Source organism: Alligator sinensis, unplaced genomic scaffold (assembly GCF_000455745.1).
Source record: "Alligator sinensis unplaced genomic scaffold, ASM45574v1 scaffold251_1, whole genome shotgun sequence".
Classification (NCBI taxonomy): Eukaryota; Metazoa; Chordata; order Crocodylia; family Alligatoridae; genus Alligator; species Alligator sinensis.
The window spans coordinates 125,940-151,312 of NW_005842503.1; the positions used below are offsets into that span (position 1 = coordinate 125,940).

The following is a 25,373-nucleotide window of genomic DNA, read 5'->3' on the forward strand; positions in this document are numbered from 1 at the left end:
ATCCAGGCAAAACTCAGCCAGCAGTGGCCTACTTCTCCTTCCCTTCCCCCTCCTTCTCCTGATAGCCCCAGAGCCGGGGGGAGGAGGGGGGATGGGGCAGGGGAGAAGGCAGTTCGGCAGCCTCCTTGGAGGCTGCTGGAGCACCCCTGCCTGCTGGCGAAGGCCAGTGTGGGCATGCTCAAGCCCCCTCAACCCAATAGGCAAATGTTTTATGTAATGCGCCACGGCTAGAGACAGACATTACACATAAACCAGTTTAAGTGATCAGAAACTGGTTTAAACCTGTAACAGAACAGATATTCAGTATACATAAACCAGTTTGAAAATGGCCAAAATTGGTTTGAGATAAACCTAGTTGAATGTAGTATCAGATTTAACTGATTTGTGTCAAACCGGTTTATGCAATGTCTGTCCCAGACCCCTTGCTGGCTTAAGATAAATCAGACTCCCCCAGCATCCAGGCATGCTCTCTGGGCTTGGCAGGACTCTCTGCTGCACAGCAGGGCTGCCCCCTCCCCTCTGCTCCCTGGCCAGAGCTCCGGCAGACTTGCAGGCACAGCAGGGTCTGCTGGCTTCCCTGTGCCCCCTTGCCCCCCCTTGCCGCTTAAGCAGAGATCCCTTCCTCCTCTCTGACACAGCACAGACCATAGCCAGAATGCAGTATGCTAGTTAATGCTGTATAAGGCTCCAGCAGAGACTGCAGACACAGCAGGGTCTGCCTAGCTTCCCCCTGCCCCCCTCACTGCTCAAGCAGGAATCCCCCCGCTCCCATCTCCCACAGCATGGGCCCCAGCCCCACGGACCCTAGGCATGTGGTGTGCTAGTTAATGCTGAGAGATGTGTGTGTGTGTGTGTGCCTCCAATTTCGCTAGGGCAGGCAGACAGAACAGTGACTGGTTAGGGTTATTTGGAGCTAATCAACATGTCAGTGTTAAGCTGTTTAAGAAGTTTGTGGAGAGAGGCCATTGTTTTGCTAATTGAGTGATAAAGACTGTTATCACTATTAGCCCCCAGCTGGCTTGCTTGCCTGTCAGTTTGCTGCAGACAGTGCAACTAAGCAGGGAGGGAGACTGAAAAGCTTCATATCATCAACAGATGCATGCACTGCACCCTCCCATTCCCGCCACCGCCTCTTGCCTCAGAGTGCTAACCCGGGGCTGGTGGGTGGCAACACTCCTGCCCCTTGAGCAGCCAGCGGGGAAAAGCCTAGGACCATGCAGGCAGATCTCCCTAATGAAAGAGTCCTGCTGTTGCCTGGCCATAACCCCATCAGCTCAGCTCCCTGCAGAAGGGAAGGGAGGGCTGCTCTAGCACCCCCTGGCTTCTAGCTTGAGCCACTGCAGGCATGTGTCTGAATTTCCTCAGTCCAGAGACAACATCTGTCCAGTTTCAAACCAGTTCAGCCTAGCCAGGTTAGACTAACCTGAAAGGATTGAATCAATTCAGGCTCAGGATTTTTTCACATCTATTCCTAGCCCATGAGTTACAGTGTAGCCCCTAAATGTCTGTAGGCATCTATAGTTAAACCAGTTTAAGAATGGCTTAAGTCAATCATACCCAACTGATGTTAAACCCAAACAATCCTCTTTAAACTGAAATAGGCCTGTAGGCAGCCATTAGAATTTGTTTAAATAAACTATTCTACTTTCTTGTGTAGACAAACCCTTATTCTTTGATGAACAAGTCAATATTTGGGCAGTTGCTGGCACCAGAGCTGGTGAAGAATAACGAACGCTATGAGATTAAAATTAATTCATAACACATCAAGACTCCTAGTAATCTCTCAGGGACAGATGCAGTTCCCACTGAAGAGAAAGAGGGTTGGTTCACCTTCATTAGTAGCATGTGCATACGTAAATGTCTGGACTCTGATGTTTGCATTGAGACTCTCTCCCAGGAGTTCAATGCGTGAATAACTAGAAACTCGCAGTCTGATCTCCCTAGCCAGAACAGATTTTAATAAGAAGGAATGGTGTAGGTGGTATGGAGGGATTGTAGGGAAGCAAATAAAAAACAAACTTTCTTCCAAGATGTAGAGCTAGTGGCTGTTTCTGGTATAGAGGCAAACTATCTAACTCCCTGTTAGGTGAACGGGATCTCCTACACCTAGCCTCTGACTCACTTTTCTGTACAGACTGTCTCTAATCTATGCCTGGACTACCAGTGAGGATTACTAGCCATGAATACAGTTGAGAAACTCACGTATATTGGGTGTGTGAGTAATGCCCATCACATCAGTGTCTTTGCCACACTCCAGCACAATTCTATCACTATACATTATTTGAAAAAAAAGCATCTCTTCAACTGGGTGGATTGTCTTACCTTTGCTCATTCTTCAGTGCAAATTTGTGCATAGCTTATCTTATATGGGTTTTGCCCAGTGTATTAAATTATGTGTTCTTTTCTTACTGATGACATCAATGTCTTGATTATCCAATCGGAGAATGTGTGTGAGAATTAAATACACACAGCACAGATGTGCACTCTTCCCCTACCCTTGTCTCTCAGGGACAATCTTGTAAGAGAAGGAATTAGAGGAAACTAAGCCTTTCATTTGTGAATTAATAAGCAACATGCAGATGATGATGTATACAACTTGAGGAATATTTAAAAACTCCAGATCCCAAAGTGTCAGCTGAAAATTCAGATGAGGCTCAGGGGTAATAAATTCAGTTTGTTTAACAATGTTGCATTAGATCACTGCCTTAGTTCTATTACAAAGGAAAAAATTCCATGCCTTGGAGTGGGTTGCAAGGAGTCTGAATGAGAGGAAATGAAACAGATTGAAGAGTTAAATTCTAACCAGCTTATATCATGCACTGCTGGACTCAGAGACGTGCAGCCTGCAGTATACTCTGCTGAGACTCTTAGCACTTCTTGATCCTTGAGCTGTTTTAATAGAGGAAGTAATCATTTGTGTTCTTTCCTCTGTGGTCTCAGAGCATCAATGGTCCCTAACACTCCCTTTCCTGCACACAGAAAAACAAATAATGAAGTTAATTTGGAAGCGACCTCATTAAAGAGGCCACCCCAGAATTGTGAGTCATTGCTTTGCCTTGTTATACTTACTTCCATACATTCATCCCCACAGCCTGCTGATGTTGCACTTAGAACAGGAAAGATCACCAGGGAGCAGGCTTCTTCAGGTTAGCCATAAGAACTATTATGTATTTCTTGTTGCCTGGGGTCCCAGCTGATAAATTAGATGGATTGAACTAGGGCCCAGACTTGTTTCCGCTAAGCAAATAGCAAAGCTTTCTGCATGATTAAACCCTGGTGCTCACCCTCAGTGCAGAACACTGGGTGCATGAACATCCATCTGGAATCCACAAGTCCCAGTGACAGAACCGAGGAGTGGAGGGGACGTGCTGATTCAGAGCATCTCCTGAAGGATCTGCCGGGGAGGCTGCTCTGCAAAGCAGGCCACAGATCAAAACCCTCATTGAGCCCTTCGAAGAGAGTAAACACATCCTCATGTCCTAGTATAATCCAAGTGGGACATTTTGTGCAATTGTATACATGCACATACCTATTCACACTGTTCATGGAGGCAAATCAAGACTATTTGACTTCAGTAGGAACTGATCTGTCCTTAGCAGATTATCCTCACAGCCTTTATCTAACGTACTATGAATATTGATGTACTATGAATTATTAAAGCACTATGAATTATGTTTTTTTAATCTTTTCCCCTCACTATTCTTCAATAAACTTGTTTTAGCAACAGACCAAATATTGACTTGCCCATCATAGAGCAATCACTCTGATACAGGAACTCAATTTAGAGACTTTCCCAACTTTGTTATTTTTTATATTCACCAAGAAACACACAGTTAATCCATTGGGAGAACAATAAAAACACTAATTAAATCTATCTTCAGATACAGGAGAGCATGAAAAGTAGATGGTAGGGTGGAACTAGACTGGTAATTGAAAATGATTTGTTGAAAGTGATACTTCCAGGGCTGAGCAGTTCACAATTTGATATATTTTTCTTGGCAGAGTCAGTGTAAACCCTTATTTTCCCCACCCAATAAATATACATCGTGAAAGAAAACAAAACAAAAAGAAAAAATGTTTCCTTCAACAGGTCAGCCTTTAGAACTTTACATTTGGAAGGCAGCCTTTTGGTTTTCATATATACTTACCCCCTTTTCACAGCATTGGCGGCAGAAGCAGGCCCCAAAGTAGGCAGTCACAACCCCCATCACCCCTGCTCCCAGCTTAAAGGTCCTTCCTGGTTGGTTTGAGGGTAGTGCAATCTCCTGCTCTTACCGGATTGAGAATTTGTAAAGTTATTCCTGGAATGCACTAAATTACATTTATTCTCTGCTTCTCAGGGCCTATAAGGGGGTCATGAATCAAAGAATGTAAGGTGAGCAACTTTCAGGCTGCTCTAATTTACATGGCACCCTGAGCACGACTACATGAGATGCTTAAAACAAAGTAGACTAATTCTAATGCACATTAACGTGCATGGAAAAAACTGTGCTAATACATTAATGCTCAGTAGTATCAGTCTACTGCACATTAAGCATTGCATATAAAGTGTGCAATTGTGCTAATTCACGGGGTGGCAGTCTATCACATATTTATTTACAAATACTAAATTTGGTCATACAAATACTAAATTTAATGTGCATTAGGCACTGCATATTAATGAATCTGTAGATGCACCCCCTGTATGCTAGAATAATGGCAGCCCCAAAAATGGTTTATAGTAGAAGTGCACCGATACATCAGTCCAATATTGGTTCAGCACCGATATAAAGAAAATTGACTGTATTGGAAAGTGACCTGATGTGGCCAATAATTTGGCTGGTAAATGCCCTGTGCATGAGTACAGCCATAGCGCAGCACGTAGGAAGCAAGGAGCACAGCTCAGCAGCTTGGAGAGCTGTGTGCAGCTGGTAAGTCTCTTGTGGTGGAAGGGGCAGGGGGGAGGGGAAAGGGAAGGGATGTGGGGGAGCAGATCAAGGTCCCCGTGGTGAGGAAGGGAATGGGGCTGAGGCAGGCGCTGCCCAGCTGGGGTGGGGTGGGTGCGGGATGGAGCCATCTGGGGGAGGAGGGAGGGGGGAGGCTCCTGCCACTGTGTGCACCCCAGGAGGACATGGTGCTGGGAGGGGTGGTTTGGGGGGGCTACAGCAAATTTTGGGGTCGCTGCAGTCCTCTCCCATAGCCCCCTCCCAGCACTGCTACCACCTGCCCTTGTGCAGCCTGGCCCAGGCCCCCACCAGCAAGAGCCTGGCACAGCTCTGGCCCCAGCCCAGTGGCAGCCAGCTCGCCCTATGTAGATCCGGGGGGCACATGCCCCACCATGTTCTCCTGGGGTGCATGTAGCGGTTGGAGCTACCCCTCCCAGACAAGCTGTGTACAGCTGTCCCCATGCCCCAGCCCCACTCCCTCCCTCACTGCAGGGGCCTCAATCTGCGCCCCCATGCCTCTTCCCTTCCCCTCCCCCCTTCTACCACAACAGACTTACCAGCTGAACACTGCTTTTCAAGATGCTGGGCTGGTATCGGAAATCAGATTGGTATCAGCCGATATGCCTCCTTAAAAATTGGCTATCGGTATCAGCCACAAAAATCTCTATCAGTGCACCATTAGTTTATAGTCATTTCTGTTCCAATCCACCCACCACTGCTGCCACAAGTGCAGGAACCAAACAAGAGAGAATAAAGTCCTGAACTTACTACAGAAAGCCTTGCACTGGCTTTGTAGTCAGTTACCTACCACTAGATAAAAAGTTGTCCTTTAGCTCTTTCACTGCAGAAGCTATCCAAAACTGTTATCTCAGGCCAAACTTACATTCATTTAAACAAAAGTTTGGATTAGAGTGAGAGAAGTTAAACCTGTCCCAACTACACTTCACAGGTACAAATGATGACATAAGATGCATCATCTTATGCATCCAATTCATTTTTTTAAAGAAAAGCCTAAAATCAATTCAATTTGTCTCATTAGTCTTGTCCAAAAGAAGCTAGATTTTAGGGAATCCTCAGCACATTTATTATCTGGCTCTATTTATGCCACATGCTTGTTGAAAGAGCATGTGCACTGTGTAGACAACAAAAAAATCATGCTGTTGTCTTTTGCAGTGTGTTGATTTCTGGAAACCTGCTCCTTGCACCTCTTGGAAATGTTTATTTTACTGTGAACCACTCATCACAGTTACTGCCCATTTTAATTACATGAAACTTTTTGTTGTGTTTTCTATGCCCTTTCCTCTAAAAGATAGGGAAACATGTTAATTGAAGTGTGTTTTCCTGATGGCCTGTTTAGGAACCTGGACACAGCCCTGCAATTTCTGATATTTCCTAGCTTTTCCAGTAAAATAACGGCGCAGTTTAAACCATTGCTTTTGCATAACCCACTGTTATGTGTCATTCTCTCTGTATGATAAGGTTTTGAGTATTTGTGGATTATTATTCCAGGTCATTCACAATTGTAAAACAATTGTTTAGCTAGGCAAATGGGGGAACAGCTTTTGTCAGTTACTCTTTCTAAATCTAAGAGATGCATGAAGGTAAAAAAGTTCACTTTTCCAACTAATTAACATACCGATTTTTACTTAATGTGTAAATTATATCTAGTGATTCAGGCAAAAACATAGTGCTTCATCTTCCAACCTGTAGGTGATGAAAGTAGGATCAAACTCCCTATTTAAATTAAAATAGTATAATCTGGGCACATCTATATGGGAAGTTTACTGTGGAGTTCACTAATTAGCTGCAAAGTAAACATCTCAGCATCTACATGTGTGCTCCTATTAGGCTGGAATAAACTAATTTACTCTGCAGCGGGATAGTACTTATATTTACAGTACTACCCTGCAGCAGCGCATGTGTAGACACTGAAGGGGGTGGCTGGGGCATCAGGGTGCTTCAGTGAGTGCTTCCTGCTGGCTAGCCCCACACTGAAGCACCTTCATGTCCCAGCCAGCCCCTCCATAGCATGTTGAGCCAGGAGGAGCAGCCCCAGGCTGGCAGGCTGACCCCCCAGTTCCTCTGCCAGTCAAGGCTGCTCCGACTGGACTCTATGTGCTGCGCATGAATACATTCTAGAGCTTATTGCTCCAGAGTGCACATTCAAATGAGGAGCCCAGGAGAAATAAACTCTGAAGAAATAAGCTTTGTTTATTCATGTGCAGTATTAGCATGTGTAGATGTGCCCCCTTTATCATATTCAGTCACAGAAATATTTGCAACTGAACTTGAGGTTGTTGCTCTTACAGTGCCATATCCCAGAATATGGGGCTAGAAAGGATTATTCAAAGACTACTGAATAGTGTTATTTCAAATACTATTGAAAATAACCCCAGGATTTAGGACCTTCTGTTGTTAACTAAATGGCCAATCAGACCAGTAATGGTCTATGACTAGCAAAGATCCCTTCAATTGCAATTGCTCTTGATTGCCCAATAAAGTGAAGCAAATGTTGTTCTCATTCTTTCTAGACTTCTATGATCATAAGTAAAGGCTGATCTATATGTAACAGTTTAAAAAAATATTAGTATAGTATTAAATCAGACTAGTTAAATTGCTGCAAAAAACCTGCACTGACATTTCAATCAGCTTCTCTCAGTTGACCTTATGTGTAGAGAGCTTGTCTAATCACACACGGAGCTGCATTAACTTAACTAACAGTTAGTTACTTTACTTAAATCAAAACAACTTTTGTGTATTACATGAGTTTAGTTTGCCCATGTACGTTGGGATACTTACTTCCTGCCAATACTATACCTATAATTCCCAAGCGCAAAGTAAACCTATGTAAGGAAAGTTTAAATTGATATAAAAGCATCTATTCACACCTTTTGCTGTTTAACATTATGCCTTTAATTAAACTAGTACCACTTCTTTGTGGAGACCAACCTTTAGTTACCTCTATTAGTTAAAACAATACAGCTGTATTGAAACATAGTCCTACTAAGAGTACAACCTGGCTCAGTTTGTTCACCTGGATTTAAGCTCTTCTCCTTATTAAAATGACACAGTGGATCAGTTCCTAGGGATTTGTTAAATTTTGGTTTTAAGGTTGAGTCCAGTTGCACCCATTTGTCATTCAGTTTGTACAAAATGAGGGAAGAGCAAGTGAAGTTTACTAGTGTGCTTGTACCTTTTAACACCCACTCTAACACCCCTGTTGTCTTAGAAATGGTATTTAAAGGTCTGCTTTTTGGGAATTGGCTTACAGACATAGATATATACATTATAAGGGTTCAAGATGGGCAGCAGGAGCTAAATGATTTCTAAAAAGCTTAGGTCTCGCACACAAAGTTTCTCACAGCCTTGGAAGCAGACAGGCTGTCTAACACAAGGCCAACGGATGAACACACAGCCTGGGAACGAAGAAGATATGTACCATACTGTCCCATAACATGAGATAAAGTAACACCAGCAACAAGGCCCCAGAGCAGGGGGAGGGCCGAGTCCCTGTTTTGAGTGAACAGACCAAATTAGGAGAAGGCCTGGAAGGCTATGTGAACGTGTGACCTCAGAGACAACCAACCAGACATAACTATGGATGAAGATACATCAGGAGGGAAGGAGAATACAAAAGCAAAAACTTGAGAGTAACAAAGTGTCCCTCCCTTTGTCCTGTCCCTCCTCATCAGTCTCTCCCTTTGTCTCATCCCTCCCTCCCTTCTCCCCAAGAGGGGTCCCCATCCCCATCTCCTGGGAAGGGTCCCTGAGGCTGCCATGGACAGAGGGCATACCAGCAGCCTGTCTCATACCAGCATACCGGAGGGCATACCAGCACCCTACTGGAGGGGTGGAGGAGTGTGGGCTTTGGCATCCTACCTCCAGATGCTGACACCTAAGAGAGAGCCTCAGAGTGGAGACTGCGTCCTGGCCGGAGGTATTTTGACTCTGATGACAGCCCTAGGATTTGGTAGATATATAGAATTGTTTGATTGTTTGTATTGTTTCTTTTCTGTTATCACTGTGTATCAATAAACTTGCCTATTATTGAACAGAAAGGTCATGGTTGGTCTGAGGGTGGGTCCCCCTGGGACAAGGCCTCTGGGTCCTAATTCCAGAGCCAACAACTCCCAAGTGGAAATGACTGCGCAAGACGGGAGGAGAGATATGATGTTTGTTTTTTTTTAAGTGGTGCAAAAAGAAAAGCAACCAATCAGAAGGCTTGAGCTGGATGCATCTCAAACTTAAAAGTTTTAAAGTTTTCCCATCCGTGGACACAGGAAACATATGCAAAATAGAGTTCCTTGTCCATCCCATCCCAAATGTCCTCTAGTTAGCAATGGAGATCATTATTTTAACAAGATCCTCATTTTCTCTCTTGAATATGATGGCCAGTTCAAGCAGGTAAACAGCATCTATGGTAAAGAAAAAACTACATTTAACAAGTCAGAGTGCAGCACACCCTATAATTTTAGTGCATAATCAACTCACTTAAATCTATTTATCAAGGTAGCTTTTAATTACTGGTAGTAGAACACTGTGAAAACAAATCCTTCCCAGGAAACACTCCAATCCGCTGGGAAACTCTACTAGGGAATGAATGAATATTATGTTATGAAACAAACAAAACAAATATCAAATAAATACCAGTAAACGTTGCTTGTGAAGCCTGTAAAGGAAGAAACTTAACCTCTGGGATGACCTTTCTCTTATCCCAAAGTCTCTTGGCCACAAGGCTGCAGAATGTTCTAGCATTTAACCAGCTTTCTCATTTTGCAAACCTTGAGTGTTTGATTTGGAAGGAAAGGTGTCAAAAGGCAATTCCTTATTGATGCCAGAAGGATATGTCATAGCCTTTACCTGGAGCCACTCAAGAAAAAGCTAAATGAGTGACCAAGGTGTGTAGCCCATCCACAGCTCCCATTCTTGGTGGAACTCAGATCCTGCAAGGCCCAGGTGAAAATCAGAGATAATCCCTGTTAACTGGTACCTAACTGGGACAAACTCAAAGTGGAAAAGCTATTAGGGTCAGCTACCAACTATCCACAGAGGCTCAGGGATATGTTTCTAGTTGGTAACCGAGAACACAATTATGCAAAGCCTCTTCTATAAACAGATTTCAGTTTATTATGACATAACTCAGGATCTATTTTTGTCACCACTTTGTACAAATGCATTACCCTTGTGATTTCTAATCAGGTCATGCAATGTCAGACACTTTTGGCTCAGGCTGCTCAGAAAACTTCCAGATTCTCCTCTTCCTAACTTACCCCCATGCTGCCCCCCCTCAGTTTTTGGACCATAAGGACAAGGGGGCTTGTGTCTGCATTCTATTCTGGTAGCTGTGAGTTATGATGATATCATGTAAACCAAAGGGCTCAGAAATGCATGTCAAATTAAACCAGTGACTAATCATGGTATTTTAGTTGTCTTTCTGCCCCTGGGAAAAAGATTTATATGTTCAGAAAGTCTTCTTGCTCTAATCCCTGTATGCTGATTTGCTCTGCAGTGGAGACTTCCTAACAGAGTGATGAAAGATCACCAAAAGTGGTTTGTTGTCCCAGGAGCTGTGAGGTCTAAACTTATCTAAGTCTGAAATACAAACGAGGCTCAAGCTGCAGCAAAAGTGCTCCTCCGTGTTGTCCCTCATCTGTTTCTACTCAGAGCCATGATCCGTCAGCCACAGAGGATCTATTTGGTCAGCATGCAGAGAAAGCAGGGCCGAGAAAGACATCTGAGCAGACACAAAGTTCCATTTGTTGAGATTGTCATCTAGCTCCCACATCTGTCACCTGGTGGCCAGCCAAGCAATGGCTCCCCACAGCCGTGGACCATCCAGCCTCATGGAAAACGGAAGCAGGAAAAGTAAGCACCTCAAGGCTGTTATGAGACTCAGCTGTTTTCTCTTTGAAATAAGGCATTTACTCCATAGCAAGTGTATTAACTAGCCCTCCAGCTGGAGAAAGCATCTGTTTTCTTACTTAGGCTTTTCTTTGACAACTGGAGAATCTATAAGGCGTTCTTACAAGGAAACCTAGGTGCTGATTCATGTAGCTGTTTTGATACCTCATTGCGCTTTAATAATTTGGACAAAAGCACTGTATTATGCACAATGAGCTACTTCCTGTCCTATTGCAAATCGCATTGCAGTACTGTGCTCTCCCGTTACCAAACCCTCAGATCAGAAGGTGTGATGTGTGATATTTTACTGAAGGTGAAGGAAAATGAGTTCCCTGCACACAAGTCCCTGCTGGCCTGCTCCAGTGATTATTTCCGGGCTATGTTCAAAAGCTACACCACAGAATCCAAAGCCAGTGTAATTCATCTGCAAGTGATCTCGTCTGTGGGTCTCCAGCATATTCTAGATTTCATCTACACCTCCTGGCTACCCCTTTCTTTTGAGAGCCTGGAGGATACTTTGGAAGCTGCCAGTTATCTACAAGTGACTGAGGCTCTTGGCCTGTGCAACCAGTATATAGTTAACAATCTCACCCTGGAAAACTGCTGTTTTTCTGCCAATGTTGCTACAAAGTTCTACCTTCCGGATGCTTTAGCAGCAACAGAAAAATACATCATCAGTAATCTCTGGAGGCTGCTGGACCTGGATTTCATAGGGCTGCTTGAGCTGAACTTCAGATCTTTGATGGTAGTGGTAGAATCTGATGTCCCTATGGTGAATGAATCCTGCCTGTTGAATCTGGTGATGATGTGGCTGAAGCATGATAAGTCCAGGTTGACTCTCAGAAGCAGCCTCTTGGAACAGATAAGATATGGTCTTATCCCTGTAGAAGATTTGCGAAAGGTCTACACTCAGTCAGAAGTGCCTCTCCCAGCGAGTGTTAAATGCTTGATCATAAAAGCAATAAACTATCACTCATTTGTTTTCAAGCAACCCCTCCTGCAGGACAAGTCCACCACCCTGAGGAACCAGAAAACTCAGATCATACTCCTAGGTGGAGGAACCGCAAATGAAGGGCTTGTAAGTGATGTAGTGGCCTTTGATATTTATAATCACAAATGGAGAACTCTAACGCAGGTGCAGGACAGACTACAGCATCATAACATGTGCGTGATTGGGAACTTCCTGTATGTGCTGGGTGGGGAAATAGAAAGTTCACAAAGTGAAACTAAAACTGACCCCAGCTTGTCCGTTACCAGCGGGGTCCACCGTTACGATCCAAGATTTAACAAATGGACACAAATCACAGGAATGCTGGAAAAAAGATGTCAGTTTTCTTGCTGTGTCTTAGGCAACAACATCTTTGCCATTGGTGGAAGAGGTGAGAATGGATCACTACATTCCTCTGTGGAGGTCTACAATATCACCAGGGACAGATGGACGAAGGTTGTAGAATTGCCGTGCAAGATACATGGGCATGCTAGCACAGTCTGCAAGAATACCATATACCTCTCAGGTGGCAAATCCATGGAACAAACAAACACAAGTAAAGATGTCTACTCTCTTAGCACTGTAGAAGGGCAGTGGATGAAGCAAGCTCCTATGAGCATTGCCCGGTTTGGACATCAGATGGCAACAATCAGAGATGCCATCTTCACATTTTTAGGACTATATGAACCATTCTCCGAAATAGAAAGGTATGATCCTAGCCAAAACCAGTGGACTCGGTTAAGGCCTTTGGTCTATGATCGCTTTTGTTATGGCCTAGCAGTGGTAGAGGAGACTGCGCTTCTTATTGGGGGGAAAAAATGGCAGGACTCACAGGAAGTCCCAACCCAAGATGTGGTGGGTTATGATATTGACAACGATTGCTGGGAAGAAATTTGCAAACTTCCCTTGCCTTGGTATGGACTGCAGTGTGCAGTGCTGCAACTCTCAGAATCAGCAGCAACTAAGGGGGACACCAAACAGCAAAGAAGCCAAACTGCTGAGTTAACACTTCATTGAATTATCATCCTTGAAGATAAGACAAAAGAGCAGCCCTGGAGAAAAAAAGGAAATTGCAGTGCCACTAAATGCAACAGAGTTGAACTTTTGCTTTAATAAGCAACACATACAATGGATATAGACAGGGAAATCTGTCATTAGCATGGGAAAATGTGCTATGATTTATACAGTGAAAAACAAGATTTGCCGAGGACAGATGCGGGAAGTAGCACGTTCTGAAAAGAAGAGGCAAAGGAATTCCTAATGCTGTATTTCCTTGGATGACTATTACCTAGATAGCAGTTAACAGCTGCCTAAAGTCAGATTTTTCAAAGGTTAAAAATATAATCCTTCTTTTTTAATTAAAGGTAATTTTCCCAGCTGGTAAGTGGTATTGCATTTTATGCTATAGCTAAGCAAAATGAAAGTGAAATGTATAAAGACCAGAAAATTGTTGCCTACAAGAGCTATAATAAGTAGTACCTAGAGGATGGTATTATTTGAGTTTCTAGCTAGGTGAGAGGGCCTTAGCTAAACAGCATGAAATTACTGTATGGAGAGCAGAGATTGTGCAAAATGTAGCCTTAATTATGGTTACACACTAAAACATTGATTGTTTCATATAAGTACTGAACTGAGAGGGGAAGCAACCTCTCTGTGAAATAGCTTTTGTTGTGGCATGTGCTTCAGGTGGGTTTTTTAAAGCATACTCTATACTGGCACAGTACATATTTGTTGTATCAAAACCCTGTGTTAGCTTAGGCAGCCAGTGCTGAATAGGTATAATTATTATAAAAGTTTCAGTGGAAAATGCAATAATAGCTGCTATATCCAGCTACCTAAGTAAGTACATTCTGTGTACCATGTTCTATAAAATCATGATCATGCTGGTAAAATTGTTTTAAATGTTGAACCAGTATATAAAAGTAACGCAGTAATAAAAGCTTTGCTTTTATCCAGAAGTACAAAGGAAAGAAAGTTAATATGAATCTTTTGACATTCTAAATGAAATGCCTGGCTACACCCAAGACAATAACAGCTCTGCTTCTTGTTTGCAATGATAAGAGATTTATAAGGAATAGCGTGTGAGGCGACTTTTAAGGCATAATGACTTGTGATCTGCAGTTATGCAGCTTGATACCCAAGTATGAAATCTGAATTGAGTAAATTAATATGTAATCATACATATTTGTTTAAAAGCTAAATTTATTTTGCTTCATTTTACAGTGTTCCCTTTCTAGGCTGAAAGTTGATACAGTAAAAATATACATATAGAAGAACATTTTATGTCCTTGTAAAAGAAGGCAGCACGATGAAAGGGACAAATGTTCTCTGTCATGCCAGACTATCTTAAAAACCTGTAATGTTTAATTTTCACCTTTAAAGCAATTAAGCTGACTTTACTAAAGTAAAGTGCAGGCAGAATAGCTGTTGCATAGCAACACATCTAAGTCTTCTCAACTGCCTTGGTTTTGACAAGGAATCAACTCCACAATGTGCATATACATCCATCAGATATAAAGAATTTTTATACGAATATATTTACTTTTGGTCCAGTAAAACGACAATGAGAGAGTCTAAATGCTTGGAACAATCAGCACAATTCATTTAGGTCAAGCATTTCCTTTTGTATGAGAAATACAAAAACCTCACCAATTTAATATACAAGTCAGTATCCATGCAGTAAATAAATGTCCAGTTTATACAAAGATTCATCTACATGATACAAATATTACACTGGCTCAAGAATTCTATACAAATGTTAATATGTGATTCATTGTCCATATTGACTTGAATATAGGATTATTTAAAATGGGCTGCAGAAAGGCCACTCTGCTGTACAATTGTGCAAAATCTGCAAAATAGTTGCAATCCAAAATGCAAATAAAACAAAACAGAAGAAAACAAATAACCAAAGACACACCCCTGCAGTTTTCCCTTTATTCCTACAGCAAAGATAACCATCAATAAATATCAGAGCTGTTAAATACATTCACTGAGCTGTACATACAATAGTCTAAAGTTGGTTAGGAGTACAACTCATAGTAAAGAGCAGTAAACAAGGCTTTTCCCTTTCTCCAAATCATGCCATGGCTCCTAAAACTTATGCAGCAAAACACTAAAAGAAGCAGCACAAATATTTTGCTATGCTCTGATCACTTTTCAAAAACAAGCCAATGAAAGATAAAAACGTGATTTACCTCCTACCTTCCCTTTTCCAGTTGCATGCATAAGCCCAGCTAACCACTCCACTCCTGTTCCCTGTGCCTCAAGTCTTGCAAGTTGTAAGTTTAAAATATATGTATTGGTTTGTGAACTTAGAGAACCTGGAGATATCTTTTCCCAATCAAAAGCAAAAATAAAGCTCTTTAGTTCTCACTATTTTTTCAAATTATGCATTTGACCTTGCTAACTCTATGATTTTTCCTGCACTGAAAATGGCCAAATTTCACATTAGAAAATAAATATAAAGCTAGTTGAAAAATGTGATTATTTTTTCTTTCAAAGTTAACAGAACATCTCAGATTCAAATCATTAAATTGGAATCCCCTTCTTTAGCTGCTTAATTGGGTGACTAAAACATCTCTATCAAAAACGATCCACATTTAATTTCTTGTTTCTAAAAATTGCACTTAATCCTGATACCATGATCCTGCATATGTTTCTGATACAATAATAAAAAAATAATACTTATATTAATGGGAGAATATCACATAACAAGGTCTTAATTAAAATATAAATAACCTGCTTTGCAGTGGTTGTAAACCTGTACCTATGCATAGGTCTCTTGTAACCTAGGTTTTAGATCCATGAACTTGTGTCAATGATTTGTTTGTTTATTCTTCCCCCTTTATCTGATGCTTACTTGTCTTCTCCAAAACTCAGATACAATGACCATGTTACATTTCTTCCTGTCACTTAATAAAAACTCCTAGAGTTTTTCACTGCATATAAAAAAGTTATTTTTCCTACAACCAAAAGCAATACCCGCACTCCAAAATTGTAATGCAATACTGCAATTCTATAGTATAAAATTAAATTACATTTTAAAAGTGATCAAATGACATTCAGTAGCAAAACCTTGATCCTGTATAACTTTCTCCTTGAAGGTCACCAGCTTCCAAAATGTATTTTTTTTAAATAAATTTTTCATTATTAAACACTATCTTCCTTTATTTTGCACAAGGTAAACACAAGCTGAGCATTGGTAGCATATAAAATATACAAATTCTCATTAAAGACAATGGTATCATGGACCCTATTGGGTTTACTTCACACAGCTGAGTAACATTAAAATATAATTTACTAGACCTCCCACATATTGATATAAAAACTACTTTATACACATAAGTAAAAGTGTAAGGTATCAGATAGACAAAGAAAGAACACCCTTATACATGCGTTTCAATGTATGAATGAGTGTGTGCTAAAGAGGCTATGAGTGCATTGACTTCAGAAGAGCCATTTACAGGGTCCTGTGGATTACTGCTTTGACAGATATCCAAGAACAGATCAAGGTACATTTGTTTCCATTCCTGAAAGTCTTTAGATGTCAAATCTGGATTATCCAGAACTTTATCTATAATGGCTACCTCTCCTTCTCTGGCCTGAAAAAGAAGGAGAAAAAAAAAGAAAAAAGAGAGGGATAAATCATTACCAAAAGCAGCTTGTAAAAATGATGGCAAATGTAAGAAAAGGGGATGAAAAAGTCAGACACAAAGACACTAGGGGCACCTGTAGACGTGTGGGACATCTGCTTTGACACTTGAATTACAGTGCGTCACAGCAGACTCGATTAATCTAATTAGCATGCTCCAGGAGCCTTGGCATCTCATTTATTCAGTGTCCCTACGCTTCAAAATGGCAGTGGGGGTGCTTTAACTAATGTTTGTTAAAACTAAAGCTCATTCAACAAACTTTAGTTAAAGTACCCCAGCTGTCATTTTGAAGTGCGGGACGCTGAATACACGTCATGCAGTGGGAGCTTTAATTAGAATGGCTCCCAAGACCCACTTGAATTAAAGCATTCCCCAACCCCCAGAGTATGTGTAAAGATGCCCTTGAAGAACAGCACGTTGTGCCACTACTTTTTGTGCACAAGTGTTACAGAGGAATTCAGCTTAAAACAATGATGTTATACATGGCTCAAGATACGTGACATCTTCTGGTTTGCAGGGCTTCTTATACTAATAATTCTTGTTACCCCTTGTTCTGTCATGTAAAACAAGCCTTCTGCTGTTTACTATTAGTTGCTTGAGTTTTTCAGGATGGGTTTCATGCTGAAAAGGACCATCTGTTTGCTCCTTTAAATGTCAGAAGAAATACTGTGTTAGCGTGTGGGATGCAAACAGATGGACTATCACCACCCAGTGTACCTAAGCATTTCTACACATCTATTCTCCTATGAACACCTCATATGGAGAATTAAGCAAGGAGATTTTAACCTCATAACTGATATTTTTTCAAGATCAGAGATAGGATGAGACCAAGGATGCAGAGAGAAGTGCAGCTCCCCGCTGTAACTGAGAAGGCTTTGCAGGAAGCGCTCTGAGTCACAACAACCCACCGGACCAAACAGAAGTTCACTGTTGATTCCAGGGGGGAGGGGAATCTACCTGCTGGCTGGGAGCCTGCAGCCAATTTCCCCTAGCAATGGCACCTCCTCCCTCCCAGTCTGTTCCTGTCAGAATGGGAGAGGGGCAAGGGAAAGAGGGAGCTTGTTCTTGGGGTTCCCCAGCCAGCATTGCAGGATAGAGTGGGTGAATTGGAGCCCCCCACCTTGGGGGGGACTCCCAATACACCCTCCCCACTCTCCAGCAGGGGCTGAAAAAAATCCAGATCAAACTCCCTCTGCTCCCTTTCCCCCATCCCATTCTGAAAACAGCAACCGGATCTTCATCTGCCCCCTCATGCATTGAAGGTTCGATTTTTGCCTGATCTACCATTTTTAGGCAGTCTGCAGCCATGCACTTGTGTTTGGTCATGGCTACAGACTGCTTTCTTTGGCCAGATTAGGGGAAAATTGTCACTTCTGTCTGCACCCAAGACTCTGGTTCAGTGGAATTTCTTCAAGTCATTGTGGTTGAACAAAAGGGATGAAACCATATAGTTGTTCCTATGAAGTTTAGAGCCAAACTAGCCTGCTTGTGCCCCATTTACCTGCTGTCAAAGGCATGCACAGGAGAGTGGCTAGGGTATGCTGTGCTCTCTGGCTGGTGGATGGCTTCTTGGGGGAATACAATCATCTGGCAAAGCAAATCCCAGTCTCATTTGGGCACATCTATACTACTTCTGTAGTGCTCCCTGGAATGCTGCTATAAAGCATGTCACCCACAGTTCTTGCTCCATGTATGCCGATCCTGAATATAAGGCACTAAAGCCATCCTGATGGCAATCTTGTGGCAGAGAGCTCAAGAGTTAGAGCAGGGGCTGGGACTACCATAGAAGCAGTATAGATATAGACATATCCTTTGTGGCCACTAGACTCTGATAGACTTGAGTTGTGGAAATAGAATTAGCATCCAGGTTCCTAGCATTAGGACACACTTAGTCACAGTAATGACCCTGTTAATCAACAACTTCTCCTTTACAGCTCACTTGAGAGAAATGTTATGATAACTAATACTTCTCATGTTTATTCAATGTGGGTGATGTCTGTAATTAAGAGAGATAGTTACACTGTATCAATTTGCTTTGTCTTCAACATGATTAATTTTGAAGATCTAGTCATGTTACAAATAAGGAGCACATTTAAAATATCTTTAAAATACCTAACACTTATAAAGTGATTTTATGTTTAGAGTGTCTGGCAAACATTAACCAATTAACACTCCCCAAAGTAGTAGTATACACACTCTGGAGACAGGAACACTGACATAAAGGTTACAGAAGTAGTGAAAAACGCCAGAGCTGAGATTAAAATGCAGTAACGTCTGGTACCGGAGCTAGTACATCTGTATTATACATAGTGGTACTGTGTTAGTGAGATTGTTTATATACTATGGGTATGTTCATGCGTCCGTATTACTAGCCGTTAAGTTTATACTATCCTGGAGCAAGGATTGTCTTGTAACAGGAAAGAAGGTAGGGAAATCTTTTCATTAGTGGCTTTGAATATGGTATAAAGCAAAGTTTGGCAACTGGCTTTATCCGGCCTACTAAATGGTTGGATCTGGCTGCTAAGGTCTGACCCAGCCTGGGGTGGCATGGGAGAGCAGGCAGAATGCGGCTGCACCAAGCATCCCAGCCTCTGCAGCCCTCCCTGCTGCTCTTTTGTGCCTGTGCTTCCCTTGCTGCAGATGGCCACATATCTGTAGTGGGGTTAGAAGCACAGACACCTTGGGTGCCCTGTGGGGCAGAAATATTTCAGCATTTAGCAGGGGGCCAGGTTGCAGGATCCAGCCTGCGGCAGCAAAATATTACCAACCCCTGGTATTGATAAATTTGTAGCTAAGAGGGCTGCAAGCACTTTAGAGGAGAAGATTAAAATTCAAAGTGATTTAAAAAAAAAAAAGCAAAGAAATTATTTAAAATCAACAAAGTGAAAGCTGACAAAAGGAAAATGTAACATGCTAGACTTAGGAAGCAAAAATCAAATGCACAAGTACATAATGAAAAATGCCTGGATAAGCAGCAGGTTGGTAGGAAAAAATCTGAGAAATGTGGTGGACCACAAACTGAATATGACATAGTAGTGTGCAGCTGGTATAAAGAATTCTGGGTTATATTAATAGGAATATTGCATGTAAAACCTGGGAAGTAATTATTCTAGGAGTTCACTATACTCAGCAGGAGGACTGCATCCAGTTTTGTGTACCATTCTTTGAGTAAGATGTAGACGATGGGACAAAGCCCAAAAGAGAATGAAAAAATTGTTTAGAAAACATGACCTATGAAGAAATGTTGAATGAACTAGGGTTGTTTAACCAAGGAAAGAGAAATAAAAGTCTTCCTATATGAGAGAAGTTATAAAGAGGATATTGGCTGATGGTTCTCTAAGACCACTGAGGGAAGAACAAGAAGAAATCAATTTAAATTTGCCACAAAATTGATTTAGGTTAGTTATAAGGAAAAAAAATCTAACAATGACCACTGCAAAAAGCTACGTGGAGGTACTGTGACTCTCCTTCACTGAAAGTTTTTGAAAATCTCTGGTTTTTAAAGTCAGGTTGGACAAACATCTGTCAGGGATGGTTTGTATATACTTGGCCTTGCTTCAGAGCAGCAAAACAGATTAGATAGTCTGTTGAAATCCTTTCCAGCCCAATATATTTATGTTCTTCATCTATTTCTGGATTTGTTTCAGATTTCTAGCATGAGACTTTAGGAAAGCCACTTAATTCCATGCATATTTTTTTCCTATCTAGGTCTCACATCTGTAAAAGAGCTACATACGTGCTTAACCATATGTGCTGTAGATAGCATAAATCACTTCAATGGGACAACACTTACTGAGTGATATCTTTGCAGGATTGGGGCCATATGTAGGTAATGCTGTTCTTGTACTACCCAGGACATTGAAAAATGAAATACATTAATGTTGGTAAAGTGCCTACATAATCCAACTATTTAGTTGGTCTAATAAAAGATATCACATCTACCCAAAGAACCCTGTCTACATAATCCTATGCATTGTTACTTAACAATTTAAAATAGTGTTTAAAAAGTTAAATTTGACAGTTAATAGGGTCTATTTGCTGCATTTTAAAGAAACCTCCCTGCTGAATCTCTAATAACACATGCCATGATACTTTTACAACAAAACAAAGAGGTGGACCAGGATGTTAAATGCTCTGTTCATCATCAAGGGTAATTATTCCCTATTTGGTTTTCTCACTACAGTGCATTTCATTTCTAGACAGGCACAGTAAACCTATATCTATAACGTTTTTAAAAGAATTTCCAGACTCCAAAAGAATGACTTTATTTTGGCTTGCTCTCTGGTAATTATATGGCATGTTTATCTTGGTAAATGAAAATATTCAGGGACAAAAACAGAGGCATGGTCTCTTCTGACAGCGTGGACTTCAATTGTATTAAATTAGGCAGAGGAGGAGCTCAGTGAGATATTTATCTATAGAAAAATATGAATGGATTTTGTCACCCACTCAAGACACTTTTTCCTCAGTGCTGAGAATGGCATTTGCCTATATTTCTCTTTTGTCCATTTTGAACACAAGATCCAGACAGGACTGCAGCTGTATGCAATTAATCTACTGAATATAATACCAGAAGACTTGCCTCTTTGGAGGAATTCTCTTCCCTCTATTATCTCACCTTTAAGGTGCTTTTCAGAATTCGCAATTGGTGCAGTTTTTCATTGACTACAGGATCGCTACACCTTTTTATAAAAGACTTCTTGAACTCCAGTTTAGTGGAAATCCGACGTTCTCCTAATGGTGACAGGCTGGCTTGCTCCAAAGCTCTATACAAATCTTGCAGTGAGTCTGCTGGCTTTTCTTCTACAGATTCAGCTACAACAAAGAGAGCAGAGAGAGAGATGGAGAACAGTGTATAATTAAAAAGTTTATACAATTATTTAAACCTCCCTAAAAATGGTATTTTTAATAAGACTAGAATGGGATTATTTCATATGTAGGCAATGTGTCTAAATCTCCCAAACTCCAGAAAAAAGACTGTAAATCAAACATTCCCCAAAACTACTTTTCTTTTTAATTATTGCCTAAGTTAGTCACATCTGGATTAACACATGGGACATTTCATGAGAAACAGAAGCAAAACTTTTGACAACACAAAGCCTTACACAATGCAAAAAAAAGAAAGATTATAGGCTCTAAGTGTACTGTCACAACAGACACTCTAATTACAATTAAACATAATAGTAAATTCATAAGCTATTGTGAGAAATGGAAGTAATAGGAGCAACCTACCAAATGGAAAGGGATTTTAGAGAGGCAAGGATTTTTGTGGGTGATATCGCTTATTAGACCAACTTATAGAGTTGGTTCAGTAAAATATATCACTCACAGTAATTTCATGCTCCTCACATTTTTCCTGGACCATCATGGCTACATCACCCCAACATTATCAAGGAATTGTAGGTCATTTAAGACTCTGATTTGTTAGAGGGTGCCGAAAAGTATTGCAGGGCCATTTTGCTTACTGAAAGTGTAGGAACTCTTTCTAATTCACTTTTTCCACTGACTTAATATTTTCTCTTTTTTTGTCTGATTGTGCCTGATAGTTATGTATCTATGATCACTTGTGGTATCACCCATGAGATTTTTTGTGCAATAGTAACACCTAGGAGTTCAACTAAAATCAGACCGCACTGTGTTAGACAGCATAGAACATATAGTAAGAAATGACCCAAGACTGAGGTGATACAAGGTTAGGTAGGCAAGATGAGAGCTCCATGAATAGTTTATATTTTGTTTGCTTTCTGAATGAAAAAATGAATGAAATGAATAAAAGGAAAGATTCTTTTGGACTGAATAAAATGTATTAGTCTTTAACCTGCTATTATTTTAAAAATGAAATCAAACTTAATAATGAAACATCCCTTTTGAATGTGTTGAAATATTTCTACTTTCTAAATTCCTTCTTTGAAAATGTTTGCCAAACTCAGCACACATTCAGGAAAAGTTTTGAACTGTCTGGATCTGCCTTTTTGCTGAATAGAAAACATTTCACTCAGTTCTAGACATGACAGGCAATTGCTCGGAGAAAGGGCAAACTTCATTTTGTCACACTATTACATCTCTATATATGTATTTTAAATATAGCGCTGCTAAAAAAATTGAAACCTGTGACAACCCTGGAGAGACCAACATCCCTTACATTTTTTTTCCCTAGTAGCTCATATTTTTCCATTCTAACCTGCCAATGTCCTAAGCCTACTTCTGGCAAAACCATTTGTAGGAATGAGATGGCTCTTCAGTTGACTTTAAACAAATGAGTAATCCCATCACATGAAATGGATATACTCACCTGCTTAAAGTTCAGCACATGCCACTAAAGCAGGGCTTTGGATTCCAAATTACCTAGGCTAAGTACAGAAAGTAAAAAAGCCTGAGGCTGAATTGATTCAATCTTCTAAGCTGTGTAGACTGAACCGATAAGCAAGTGAACAGACATTCACTTTTGATGCCAGAAATGCAGTCACATGTCTGCAGTGGCTCAGGCCAGAAGCCAGGGTGTGCTAGAGGATGCCTCCCTGGTCAGCTGAAGCAGACACCTTGGACCAAGGCTAGCCCACCCACTTTGTGAGGGGGGAGGGGGTTTACATGGGAGGTGCAAAGCATCCTGGGATGCTGGGGGACTGAGAGTTAACTTCAATCTGGAGGGGATCTGGGACAGAAATTCAGTAAACCAATTTAACTTAAATCAGTTAAGTCTGATACTATACCCATCCAAGTTTAAACCAGCTTCAGCCATTTTGAAAGTGGTTTAAGTGCACTGAATGTTTGTTGTGTTACAGATTTGAACTGGTTTCTGATCACTTATACCGGTTTATGTTTAATTTATGTCCCTAGTCCTAGTCAACAGCTTTTCTTACCTAACAAGGACACTAACTGATGTTAATGGCGACTGCAATATTTTGTGATGAATACACATGACCTGGACTGAGACCAACAATTCATTTCACAGAGGCCAAACAGATGCATACTGCATAGCAACTACTCACCTGAGTCATTTTCAAAGAAGAAAGCTAAAGAGAAAAAACTCAGTATCCCATAATGATACTTAGATTCACATAGTTTTAACTGGTCAAAGACTTTTACAATCATGAACTAATTCGTCTTCTTAAAATGATATATATCCCTGGACTCTTCTACACATTTTTTCAATGTCTTAGTAATTTTTAAAGTGTACATCCATTTTTAAAAATAATTTATAAGTGAGTGAGGACTATAGGCTTTTTATTGATGATGAGGTTGTGGCTTTGTAAAGAGCTTTTGGTTACATTAGGTAGTTACATGGTCTTTGTATACATGACATATAAATAAAAATGAGATGAACTTCAGTTTTTATTATTCTTTTTTATTATAAAAAATAGCTATTGTCACAACACAAAAGAAAGAGAAAAGACTATATAGTTGCATACTATCAGGCCAGCTTTATGGTCTTAATTTTTTTGTTTTTAAAAGTTTTTAAAAGTTCCACTTGCATTTTTAGAATTTCCCTGAGCTACTGAGTAAGTATATTCAGTTTCTTCACATTTGTTCATATCTCACAACGTATAATTCCAGTGACTTGGGTGCTATCTCCATACTATTTGAGTGATTCACAAAATGGCAGGAGAAAAGCTACCTAATTCTGACAGCAGGTTATTTTATATTTGGATCTCTCATCCTCTTACTCCCTGTTATAAAAAGATGTCTTCTTTCTAGTTCCTATTAAAAGAAATACCACCAATTTTTAGTTTAGTGTGACTGAGCTTTCTACTCAAGAGATTAGAAGTTATGGGAAAACTGTGTGGAAGAGACATTTTATAATTTGAACATGTCATGATTCAAAGTCACTTCAATCTCTTACTTCAGTGTGTTCTACCTTGGGCCAATCACCAGAAAAGCAATGAAGCCCATGTCCATTCTTAGCCCTGTTTCTGAACACCCCTATGTTGCCAATGAGCAAACTGTCATGGAAGGTCATACTGTTATAGTGAGAAAAGGAGGAGAATAAGCTTTGAAACAGTTTAGGCTCAACCCTCTAGGGCTTTGAGTAACACTTAATTTAAATTAAACTAACTTATAACTCTGACGTGTATATCAATACAGATAAAAAAGGGTTAGGGTGATGTGTATATTAACTTGTATGACTAAGTAGTTAGCCTGCTACACTAATCATTAGCTGGAGTTAGTCAGGACTTTCAAATTAATTTTTAAACACAGAGTGTTGTAATAATGGATCCTGGAAATCATCAATGAGTCTGTTGGGAATATGAGAGGGAATGTGGGTAAAATACCTGATCTTATCTATTTAGTAATTCAATAATTTAAGATGGTTGAGCACTACTGGTAGTAGCTGCTTATCAAGGTATCTAGCACACTAAAGAGACCAGTCTGTACACCATTGTGCTGAATGAAAAAGAGATGCCCTCTAAAGGTAATGACTTGGCTATTCTTCTCTATTCAGGGTCCTCACCTCAATCTTGCTAGGGTTAACCTTACCAAGGCAGCAATCCCAATTGTGATAGTCAAAATTGCATTTGGAAGGAGGGCCAGGTTTTGGTGTGAAGAAATGAAGAGTGAGAAAAAGAGAGCCAGTATCTACGATACCATTTTTATTGAGACCACGTTGTTCAAAATGTCAGGCACGTCTGCAGAAGGAAAGACACCATTGTGTTCCAGAGCACTACTGCCATTTTGGGGAGAGAGGATAGTGCTAATGAATCTAGACTCTCTAAACAACGGGGAAGGATCAAGATGACAGTACTTCCCATAGTGTCTGGCATAGATGACACACAAGTTTTGACCATGGGGTGAGGGGCACAACTTTGTGTTGCTACTGCTACTGCTGCTGGGTGCTGGTTGCAGCTGGGGTGCAGCCAGCACCCTGCTGTCAGTGTATAAATCTGGGGTGACACCCCCCCCCCCCAC

The 25,373-nt window shown here is 40.8% G+C and overlaps 2 protein-coding genes across 4 annotated transcripts in view; one reads left to right on the forward strand and one right to left on the reverse strand.

The window, feature by feature from the left end:
* Positions 1–8,496: 8,496 nt before the first annotated feature.
* Positions 8,497–21,053, forward strand: KLHL34 (kelch like family member 34). 3 transcript variants are annotated; one of them, XR_003095847.1, is made up of 3 exons: positions 8,497–8,862; positions 10,435–13,194; positions 20,178–21,053. XR_003095847.1 is itself a non-coding variant. In XM_025213032.1 (2 exons), exon 2 carries the CDS (start codon positions 11,038–11,040, stop codon positions 12,829–12,831), a length of 1,794 nt encoding a protein of 597 aa, XP_025068817.1. In that variant the 5' UTR covers positions 8,577–8,895; positions 10,435–11,037; the 3' UTR covers positions 12,832–15,923. The 3 variants fall into 3 exon arrangements, 2 of the variants coding, with proteins under 2 accessions (XP_025068817.1, XP_025068816.1); XM_025213032.1 differs by lacking the exon at positions 20,178–21,053 and having other exon boundaries at positions 8,577–8,895; positions 10,435–15,923; XM_025213031.1 differs by lacking the exon at positions 20,178–21,053 and having other exon boundaries at positions 8,577–8,862; positions 10,435–15,923.
* Positions 15,730–25,373, reverse strand: part of CNKSR2 (connector enhancer of kinase suppressor of Ras 2) — a 322,916-nt gene continuing 313,272 nt past the window's right edge. Inside the window, exons 22-23 of the mRNA XM_025213030.1 lie at positions 21,088–21,284; positions 15,730–16,418 (exon numbers count right to left, since the gene is read on the reverse strand). Coding sequence (XP_025068815.1) covers positions 16,203–16,418; positions 21,088–21,284 — 413 coding nt within the window. The 3' untranslated portion in view covers positions 15,730–16,202. The remainder of the gene's footprint in view (positions 16,419–21,087; positions 21,285–25,373) is intronic.